This window comes from Gavialis gangeticus, unplaced genomic scaffold (genome assembly GCF_001723915.1).
Source record: "Gavialis gangeticus isolate Ggan-Ray unplaced genomic scaffold, GavGan_comp1, whole genome shotgun sequence".
NCBI classification, from domain to species: domain Eukaryota; kingdom Metazoa; phylum Chordata; order Crocodylia; family Gavialidae; genus Gavialis; species Gavialis gangeticus.
In genome coordinates, this window is record NW_017729004.1 from 38,529,159 (window position 1) to 38,540,492 (window position 11,334).

Below are 11,334 nucleotides of genomic sequence, written 5' to 3' on the forward strand. Positions count from 1 at the left end.
CTGGGGGTGTAATACTCCAAGGCCCCAGCATAGGGGCAGAGTGTGGGTCCCAGAGAGTGGGGTCTGTGTTGAGGCCCCAGAGAGGGGGCAGCTAGGCCCAGGTAAGTCTTCGGACACCTGAGGCTGCAAGTGGGCCTGAGGCCGAGTAATTGGCCCTAGCGAGGGAGAGAGAGTAATGAGTCACCTGATGAGGGGCTTCGGGTCAGAACTCCATCCAGGGCAAGGTGAATTGACTGGTTACTGTTTGGATGAAGGTCACGAGAAGGCCCGAGAGGCTGCGTGCTGGCCAGCCAAGGCATGCGAGTAGGCAAATGCAATGGCCTATGGGAGTCGCTCAAGGAAGCAGGGCAGGTTGAGTGTGGGGCAGTGTGTAAGAGGCCCAGTAAGAGTGGGTGGTGTGAATGAGGTCCATTAGGGTAGAGAGAAAGGGTAAATGTATGAGGCTAAGCAGGGGCCTCAGTTTGGCCCGGCCACGAGTTGGAGTTGAAAGTAACTGAAAAGGAGACGTCTGCAAGGCATGGGACATAATAGGAGGTCGGAGTCACGTGTAAACCCCTAGGCATCGGGGGCTTAAATGGGCAGTATCCCGCTTTATTGCAACCATTTTTCATTATGTCAATGGTGTGGGAGGTGAGACTGGGCAGACTGCCCTAGACAGGCGGGTATGCCAATACCGTGACTGGGCCTGGGAGATTGCCCCCCGTCACAATGGGGTTTGGCTTGGTGGTTTTCCTTAAGGAAGTAGAGTATTAACTAATTTATTAGCCTTACAGCTGGCCAGAAATGAGTAGGTTGAAAGAATTAATTTGGCTTGAAACTGAAGGTAGAGGTTTGAAGTCATGAGAAAAGCTATAGCTGCCCTTTTATATGCACTTGCATAACTTCATGCTTGGTTATATCTTCTTAATAAAGTTGTGTCCTTCATTGCATATTTTTTTCTAGGGATGCACCCACTTATCCCTCAAATATTGCACTAATTTGCCTAGGTGATGTTGTTAGCAATGTAATCAAAATTACAAACATTTTTCTTTAGATTACGAATGATCCCAAAGAATCTATATAAGCATTCTTGAAAAAAGCAAGAAATAAGAACATTTTATGTTTCTGAAGATGAATATGCAGGGCCTTTTGCTGTGTAATGAATGCTTGAAATCATGAAAGCATTATTATAGGTGACATTTTTCCAACGGGCAATTAACCCCAGTTTTCTTTTTTGCCTTTTATTTAACAAGATAAAAGCAAGGCTTTTTGTGTGTATCAGAATTCTCAGATGTTATTTTTCTCATAACTGCATTTGGTGCACAAAAGAATCAAGTACTGCCATGTCACAGGTGCACATATTTGTCTGGAGAGAATATAAAGGAAATAAATCCTCCTTTTGTTTAAAACCACATGTGCTTTTCTTTGTGAAAAATGGATTCCATTTTATTCAAGAAAGGGCAACATCCTGGTTGCAATGTAATTAAATGAGAGTTTCACCATTGTTTTAAATGGCACCAGGATTTGGCTCAGAGGAGTGTATGACATTCTTTATCTCCATGTTCAAAATGATGCGCTGTAACACTTTTTATCAGGGTTACCACAGAAAAAAACATGGCATTTAAAAGGAAAGAGTGGATAAAGCCTAGACTGTGGCATTGTAGAGAGAGAGATACTGGTAAGTTAAGGGAAAATTTTCAAGAATATGAAAGAGAGTAAAATGCCTTACACCCATTTACTTTATTTAATCAGTTGGGTGCCTAGCTTCCTTTTGTGTCTCTGAAAACCTCCAACTGGATCTCTACCATATGAACAATAACCTAATTCTATTGGTTGCAGTGGAGTTATTCTAGATTTAGACCAGCATGACTGAATGGCAGGAACATGTAGGTGTGTTTCCATCTGAGTTATCACTTTTAGCTGATAAGATCATTTTCTGACTAGCAAAACGAATCTCGTTTTCTTCCTTTTCCTGATCCCGTCTTTCAGTGGAGGACCAATTCCTGCCTTCCAATGATGAAGCCTTTAATTCTATATCAGTTAAGGAATTAGCCTCATACTGTCAAAACTGAGTAAAATTTAATCATGAATTCAGCATAAACCTACTAATCATTAATGCCAGTATGTCTAGAATGAAAGAAGCTCCCAAACTCCTGGCATGGACTTTTCCATTTTAGGTTTGTTTTCTCTTGAAAGCTTCAGTCTCTGAAGTGTGCTGCAGTAGATAGCAGGGGATTTACAGAGTTGCCTTAACACTTACGGGGTTTGGCTCTCAAGTACACCAGCATGCTTTTACATCACTAGGGCAGTGGGAAGGGTGGAGGTAAAGTGCATGTACTTAATACCCTCTTTATATGGAGGATGTGTGTAAATGGATCATGATACAAATACAGATCAGTGGAAATAGTATACCATGCTTTGAACAACGAGGGATAAATTTTAAGTCTGGACTATGTCCTAAGCCTTTGATGTGCTGGAAGGATTGGAAATTCTCCCATTAGGCCAGGCAATCTGAAAAAACAGAGGGTTTTTTTTTTCTGATAGCTCCTCATGCATATGTCCATGTGGGACAGAGCATAACAGAAGATCTTCTCACTTACTTCCTTAACCTCTACTTGTCACAACGTAACTGCACCAGTAACAATGCAACTATAACAATGGATTCAACTAATGAAGTATAAAAAGGGAGGAACAGTATTAATGTCAGTCAACAGTTTTAAGGAAAATACATTTTGGCAAACACAACTGTTCCGTGGACAGACATTACATTTTTAGCACAACACATACCCTTGTTTGCTGCTGCTCTTGTAGTAGTGGTGCTAATGGGAACAGGGGCTTCCACTACTACCAGTGCTCTAGCGGCAGTGATGGGAATAGGTCCACTGCTGCTGCCACCACTGCTGCTAAAAGAGTACCAGCATGAGCCCTTGTTCCTGTGGCAGACCTTCTCACTCCCACACTGTCATGAGAACACTAGAGGTGCTCTTCCTGCAGGGACTGTGGCAGCTCTTCCTGCTCTGGTAATGGCAGTGGGAACAGCTGCCATGGCCACCACAGAAATGCCAGGAAGAGCTGCTGCTCACTGACAGCCCACTGGAGAGTGCAGCCTGTAAGTCAGGGTGTCCAGCTTCACAGTGGCCAGAGGCTGAATCCCACATAGTCTGCATAGGGAGGGGGCCACACACTACAAGGGCTGCAATAGTACAAGCTGAGGGCTCCCCTGTGGGTGGCTCCCCCACCATTGCAGATCATGTGCAGGCAGCTGCTCCACTGTACACAAAGACACAGACCAACTCACTAGCTGTGGGCACACACACCATGCCACTCCCTGGGACAGGTGCAGAAGCAGAAGGTGGAGGGACAGCTCAGAGATCCTGGCTGCTGCTACCTCTGGGAGGTAGCTGGGAGGAGCCCAGGGGATTGAGCCCTTGCAGTCCTCATGTGGCCTGTGGCCACCAGTTGGATATCCCTGCTGTAAGTGATCAGGCTTACTGACTGGCTCTCAAAGTGCTTGGCGGGGAGCAAAACAGCTATCTCCTGTTGACCCCAGGTTGGAGAGTGTGCCTTTGATGTGATTTTTGTCATCCTCCAGCCAGGGGACTGTGCACATGTGTACACTCTTAGAGCACTATATTTCTGTAGTGTTACAGAGTGCTGAAGCACTTTATAGTGCAACCACTGAACGTTTGTCTACAGCCTATGTAGCTGCAATATCCTTAGGTGGTTGATTTAAAGCCCACATAGTCTCATGCAATGCCAGCACAGCAGATGCTGAATGGATTAGGTATGGACTGAATGACAGATATAAAGAAATGATACCCAATGAAGTATCATCATTGAATAGAGGTGTTTCTAGTGGGGTTCTGCAGGAATGGTCCTGAGCCTAATAATACTCAAGATGTTCATCACTGTTCTGGAACAAATATATAATCACTGCTGATGAAATCTGGAGGTGACACAAAGATTGGCAGCAAGACAAACAGGACATGGCAGTCATACAAAGTGAGCTGGATTGCTTAGTAACCAAGGCCACTTCAAACAAAATGAGTTTTAACGCTGCCAAAGGCAAAGCTATGTAGCTAGAAACAAGGGCTGCAGGCAGACCTGCCAAAAGGAGGCTCTGCATCCTGAGAAGCACTGACTTTAGAATATAAGGGTTATATGGGGACAAGTAAATCAACATGAGCTCCCAGTGTGATGCTGTGACCTGAAGGGTTATTGCAATCATTGGATGTGTTCATGAGGTGAGACCCAATGACCTAAAAAAACTAGAAATATAAAACACTGCCAGGGAATCCCTCTGTGGATGCAACATTTGCTCCTGACAAACAACAAGGCTGAAGATTACCTGATTGACACATGTGAGGAGAAAGTCGACCATTTGTTTGCTTTTCTTTGGATATAACCACAGGCCTCAGCTGATGCGACAAAATCATTTCATTCAGTTTTTGTTGCAGTGCTATATAGTCTTCAGATAATTTTGATATCTAAAAAAAATATATATATATAGAGAGAGATTTATTTCTATGCTTCAAGATAAAAACAAAGGTTAAAAATTGCAGATGGAACCATAAGACAAACAGAGGCAAGAGAAACTGCTCCTATGCACTATGCTGCTGCTTTGTGAAAATATGAAATAATCCCATCACAGCAATGTATGAAGTACCACATTGGTAAGATCAATCAGCAACTTGATTCTGCAAGCTGCTCTGTGCAGTCTTCCACCTGTGAGTAGATGAAGCCCTGCTGAAGTCAGTTGGTACAGAGCAGCTTGTACAAATGGGTCCTATAACCAGGGGTGGATCTAGGGAGGGTGCACTGGTGCACTTGCATCCCCCTTTGGTTCCTGCTCCACCCAAAGTTTAAAACCAACTGCAGCAGCATTTCTAGTCAGGCAGTGCTGAGGGAGTCAACTGACTTCATGGCTTTTTAATAGTCTACCCGATCCCTTCTAAACTCTTCATTCTTCAGGTGTCACTGACCCTGCCTTCTTTTTAATGGTCTTGATATTCCACCAATCAAGCTAGCCTTTGTTCTGAAATGTTGCTGTCTCTTAGCTGCTCCTGCTAAAGAAGCTCCTGTTTCACAGCCTGACAGACTGTTTTTAGCTCATTCCAATTAATTTATATTTGTTTTTGCTTCAATCTTAAACTGAATACCACGTTCCCTAGCATATCAATAATGCTTCTAGTTTATTTTTAACTGGACAAAAATGTGGTGTTTTATATGTGATGATACACCTTCCCATCTGCACTCCCCTTTCCAAAGTTCTAGACCTGCCCATGGCTATAACTTTGCTCAGCAAAATAAATTTAGGCATGTGAATAACGGCCACTGAGTTAGACATGGCACTCTTATACTTATCAGTGCTTCCCTATTTTGCTGACTCAAGATCCTAGTTTGGTAAATTGGCCAAACAGTTTGGCCAGCATTTCAACAAAACACTCAATGTACCTGCTGTTCCTGCATTAGGTTAAAACTGCTGGGTTAAACCATTAGGTTAGAACTGATGCAATAGGTTAAAAACCCTCCTCCCCTCCCTATCCCTGCAAGCTCATTTAACTTACAGGCAACATTATAACTTTTATAAAACATATATTAAAATACCTTACATATTTAAAGAGGGAAATCTCAGTCTCACTGAAATCATTGGGAGTTTTGCTATTGAATTAATTAGGACAGGAATTTCCCTATAATATATGCACTGGAGCTGGCTGGAACATTTTCAGCCAAATGCATTTGTCATGAAATAAGTTGTTTCATTGAGGCTGGAGTGTATTGTGGAGATGTATCAATTCTGACAAAGTTTTCAAGGGGAAGCTTGAGGGGTGGGAAGTGTTGAGGGAAGGAGGCTGGGTTCTGGTTGCTTCTACCTGGAAGCATTTGGGCCACAGGTGCTACAGCTACCGCTCTTGCTGCAGCATCAGGGGCTAAGGCTGCGCAGCTAAGGGATAGGCTCATTGCACATTGGTGCAGCAGCCTCGTGGTCGGGGCTCCCTAACTCCCCCTCCCCCCAGACAGGCTTCTGGGAGCAGGGTTGTGCCACCCATGGCAAAGTCTCCTGGGGATGGGGTTGATATTCCCCTTGCCTTGCTCACTCCCTTGTCCCACAGATTCACTATGAGGTATGGGGATGCACCTATCATGGCAAGCACTCCTGGGGAGAGGGAGCCATACTGGCACTACCTCTAAGTTGGTGTCCAGGGCTGATAGCCTGCTCGCATCTCCTCCCCACCCCTCTTCGCCACAGTGCTGTTGCCTATGAAAACTCTTGTCTCTCTGAACCAGGTAGTTTCTCAGGTGCCATCCTCCCCTACCTTTTGCCAGACCGTGTGAGGGATAACCTGACCTTTTTGTCTTTTTTGTTTTAAAAAATGGACATTTCAACACAATTCCACTTTGTATAAATGTTTGCCAGTTTCACTGGTTATTTCATTTTTATTTCAGTGCAAGACAAAATTATATTTCATAGATTTCATAGACATTTGGGCTGGGAGGGACCTCAGAAGATCATTAAGTCCAGCCCCCTGCCCAAAGGGCAGGAAGTCAGCTGGGGTCATAGGATCCTAGCAAGATAAGCATCCCATTTGCTCTTGAAGGTGTATGTTTAAACCTGAACAATGTTGTGAAAAGGAATTGTCCCCTGCCCAGCTAATGGACTGGAAACATTTGTGGAGGGGACTTCTGTGCACTAAAGACCATCTAGAAATCCAGGGCTTGGGACAAGGACAGATTTTGACACAGTTTAAGGAAAACAGATTAACACTTGGTGCCTCTGCTGCACCCAGTTTTACAGTGCACCTTTCCTACAGTTAATTTCAGTGCTTTGCATGTTAAAGGAGTGTGATTCATCACATTCATTTTCAGTGTGCTTTCTTCTAATGCACTGCTCTTAATATAGCTAACATTATAAGCTTACCTGTCTTGAAAAGGTTGCCAAATCACAGGCCTCTTTCTGTGAGCCTTCCCTGAGAGTCTTATGGTCATCAGCCAAATGAGAACATTCTCTTTCATGGTTTTGAAAATGTACTGCTGTTGCTAATGGCTTCTTTGTGCCTCTCTCTTGATTTCTGCATGGTAATTTGCCCTCTTTCCTGAGTTCCCCTCTTCTTTTGTAACCCCGATAATTACTCTGAATTACCATTGCTGCCTTCTCTTGATCTTCTGAACTTTGTTTTTCCAACTTGACTTGCTTATGTGAACAACTTATTGAGTCTTTTTGTATACTGCCTTTACTTTCAACAGGCACTATTCCTTTGTGTTTCTGATGGTTTGTCTCCAGGTGACTCTCACGTTCATTTTGGACAACCATGGACACTTGATTTTGGTCATCTGTACTGACTGTTTTCTCAGTAGCCTGCTCTTGGAGGCCAGGTTTGGTTGCGATTTTGAAAGATGTTTTGCTAGGTGGCTGTTTCAAAGAGTTCTGGTTTTTATTGTTGCTGAGATTCTGCTCTGGAAGGTTTTGTTTGTCAGAAGCATCATCACCTCTTGGAGGCATTTTCCTTTTATTCTCTAGGTTCTTTCTGTCCAGGTGTCCACGGTACCTGCTCTGAATGACAGTAGCAGCCTTATCTTTTTTGCCTCTCTCAGCCTCAGCCTCCTGTGCTACATTTTCATCTGGCTTTACTTCTGGCTTGAGGTTTTCTGCCGGAGATAGCTCTTGCTCTGACATTTTTTTGCTTTGTTCCTTTAGGTTTTTATTCCCTCTGTAGCTTGGGTAATTGCTCTGTACAATGACAGCTGCCTCCTCTTCAGTCTGAGAAGAAGTACTCTTCATCCCAGCAGGGTTTTCTTCATCGCCTTGAGGTTGCTCATCTTCTTCCATTACAGTAATGGAGCCTTTATTTTCAGTTTTTTCCTTCTTCACAAATGATTCCCTGCATGAGACATGTTGCATTTGGGAAATATAGCAGACAGGTAGTGCTACCTTCCAACTTCCTGTAGCAACATTTGTGTACTAAACCATAATTTAATACATCAGGAAGGGAAAACTGGGCAACTGCATAGAGCACATTAAGGAGAAGTAATGAATATATATATTTTCTGAATACCAGTGATATTCATAGTCAGGAAGAATATCTCTATCAAACTTCTTGAAGGCAATGGGGATAGTAATCTATGCATAAAAGGGCCAGTGATAAAGTTGATAGGGAACAATACACTGAAAATCTAGAGAACATATAAAGGCAGGCATTTTCCAGGAGCTTGCAAAAACAGCCATATTTATATAGCCCAAAACACATCCTCAAACAGAGAAGCTACCTGGTTTCAGGTGGCAATGCCAAAAAAGAAACCTTGTGGACCTGAAGCCAGGCTATAAAGCTTAACAATGAATATATTTCTTGACACCGGGGAAGTAACTGGCACATTTCCTGGGCTTCTTTTCTCACTATTAGCTAAGCTTCAATCCCAATGTCTTTCACGCTCCTCTCCCCACCTGCCACCTGAAAAACCTCCTGGACACCTTCCATGACTTCCTTCTATTTCATATGGTACTTATTCCCAAGTGCCTGAGCATTTTGGAACCTTTAACACATTTATACTCAAAACACATCTGTGGCACAGTAAGTGAGATTACCTCTATTTTAAAGACAGAGAAGTGAGACAGAGAGATACTAATTGTCGGATCCTATTCTACCTATCAGGGGTGTCAATGGACTTTGGCACCTACGTGCAATTCTATTCCACTTGGCTCAAGTCCTTGAAAATCCAAACATGCATCTCTTTTGTAACACACTAACTTGTTACCCTTAAGGTGGGGTCATAAAAAGCAGGGAGGAAGGAAAGAACCCATCCACTTCTGTATTAACAGTTTTGCAGGGACTTAAAGAAGGTGGAATAGTATTGCACTTAGGCTAGAAATAGGCTTTACTATATGAAGCAGATCAACTGGATCAGGACATGTCCCAGCACAGTTGATTCGCTTTATTGGGTGAAACACATTGCTTGTTGCTCTACCCAGTGATGCTGGGAACAATGGGTAACACATTCTCCCAGAGCTTGAGGGGCCCAGTCCTGCATGCCCTGGGACTTCCCCCACACAATTAGACCCCTGAAGCCTTGGGAGTCCCTGGCCAGTTTTTCCCTCTTACAGAGATGTGTCCCTGAGATATCTGGGGAATGTCTCTGGAAGGTGGGGAAGCCAGGCAAGTGTTTCCCATGGAATGACGGGCCCAATCCTGTGTGGAAATTCCTGGGGTGATCAGGATCCTCAAGCCCCCTGGAGCAGCTGCCTAGGACAGCTGGAGAAGTTGATAGATCTGGGCTGCCTGAACTTTCATGCCACAAAGCAAACAGACATCTGCCACAAAATAGTGGCAAAAATTGATACCACCTTGTCATGGTCACAAGTTCTGGGCATTTTTAGTGCAACAAGGACTTCTGTTTAGTTGGTGGTTAGTTGTTGGTAGCACAAAGATGACAAAAGGTGATGTCTGTTTCCATCCTCAGGCATCTGAGTGCCCCAAAGTACCTGAGAGGTGAAAAGGAATCTGGCCCTAAGTAATGCAGCTGAAGTCACACAGGAAACTAAATGTCATTTTCCTGTTCCACAATGTGGCATACTAACACTACGTTATCCTTATATTTTATCCATCCACATCATTGCTGTCTGTGACCTCTGGAGTTTCCTTCCATGAGAAAGTTTCTAAACCTTCCTTTCTAGCACTACATCTCTCTAGGCTTACTCCCAACCATGCATCACAACCCCGCCCCCCCCAAACCAAACCAAACCAAACAACCCCCCCCAACAAACAAAAAACCAAAATCCAAAACAAAACTAGGCTCACATTTAAGAAAGAAAAAACAGGATTTCCCAGGAGTATTTCAGATGATGAGATCATAATTGGTCAATTTTACTGAACAGGCACAGAACAACCACCACACATCAGGAAATCATTCTGAACCCAAACCCACTGTGCTTCACCATTGTGTTCATTTTACTCTGCGTGGGGGGGAGTGGGAGTTTCAGTGTTTTTGATTATTGATTTCTTTCTGATGTTACTTTTATCAACTATATGTAAATGTAATTACTTAGAGAAATATCTCCTGGAATGCTACTCCAAACATAGATTAATATATATCAATGACACCTGATTATATTAAAACTACAAGGAAGTGAAATACTGCCAATTATTTTTTTAATCCCAAGTTTGTCTTTTCTTCCTGAGCTCACAAAACTTGAGGAAAAATTTTACTGCTGTTTATGAAACAACCAAATATACCACACATGAAATTCTGCTTCACTTTCAGATTATATAGGTGCTAACTGATACTGTGATTACTAAAGCAGTGGCACTTGGTGATAAAATAGAAGGAAAAGATCACTACCTCTTTCTTTCAAAGCTCTTCCTCTCCCTGTATCCCTTGTAGTGAGATTGAATTGTTGTTGCTGCTTTGTTAATTGCATCGGTCTGTTCTTTCCTTTTCTTCCTGATTAAGTATCCTCTTGCAACTGATAGAAATCACAGTAGAATAAAACCTCAGACAACAGACAGGCTGGATTCTAAACTAACACCACATAGTTTAACATAGCAGCAGGAAAGCATACACAAAGGGGCAAGAATAGGAAATATGCACAAAGGGGCAAGAATGTTTTCAACTCAGATTTTCTGTTCTGTAAAATTTTCTGAGCTTTCAAAAATATTTCCATTCTGTGTCAGCCTGAAACCTAGATTTAAGCTTTCCAAGGGGGAAGAGGGAGGGTAGTGTGAGTATGCAAGACCCAGAAACAGTCAATAACCTGAATATTGGAGCAACCATCTCAAATGAAGTACACCAAAGTTCATGTCTCTGCTGTGTCTGAGGTACTTTACCTTGCACCTGAAACAGTGCAGGTGAGTGTTAGCCACTACAGCAGAGGTCCAGGGGCTTTTAGCAGCAGTGGGCCCAATTCATGTGGCTTCTGGGGTGGGCTGCCACTTGTGACATGATCTGGCTGCTACCAATTCCCTCTGCTACTGTCCTGGCTTTGGAGGCAGTGATCTGGATCATGGTGGCTGCATCTGAGCTGTGGACCATAGGTTGCTCACTCCTGCAACCTAGGACTGGTTAACTGTTCAACATCTTCATCAGTGACTTGGATGAGGGGGTAAATAGCACCCTGTTCAAATTTGCTGATGACACTAAGATGTGGGGGGATGTGGGCATGCTAGAAGGGAGGAATAGGCTACAATTGGACCTAGACAGGTTACAAGGGTGGGCGGACAAGAACAGGATGGGATTCAACACCAACAAGTGCAAAGTCATGCACCTGGGGAGGAACAACCGGCATCATACCTACAGGTTGGGGAACTCCCTTCTTGTCAGTACAGAAGTGGAAAAGGATCTTGGAGTCATCATTGACTCCAAGAT

General features: G+C 43.5%; 1 protein-coding gene across 4 annotated transcripts in view; it reads right to left on the bottom strand.

Annotated features, from left to right (window-relative positions):
* MYO3A (myosin IIIA) overlaps window positions 1-11,334 on the bottom strand; it is a 310,475-nt gene that overhangs the window by 42,853 nt on the left and 256,288 nt on the right. For all 4 annotated transcript variants that reach the window (XM_019508276.1, XM_019508274.1, XM_019508275.1 and 1 more), the window contains 3 exons: window positions 10,312-10,435; window positions 6,899-7,859; window positions 4,328-4,466 (listed from right to left, as the gene is read on the bottom strand). In XM_019508276.1, the coding sequence (XP_019363821.1) occupies window positions 4,328-4,466; window positions 6,899-7,859; window positions 10,312-10,435 (1,224 nt within the window). The remainder of the gene's footprint in view (window positions 1-4,327; window positions 4,467-6,898; window positions 7,860-10,311; window positions 10,436-11,334) is intronic.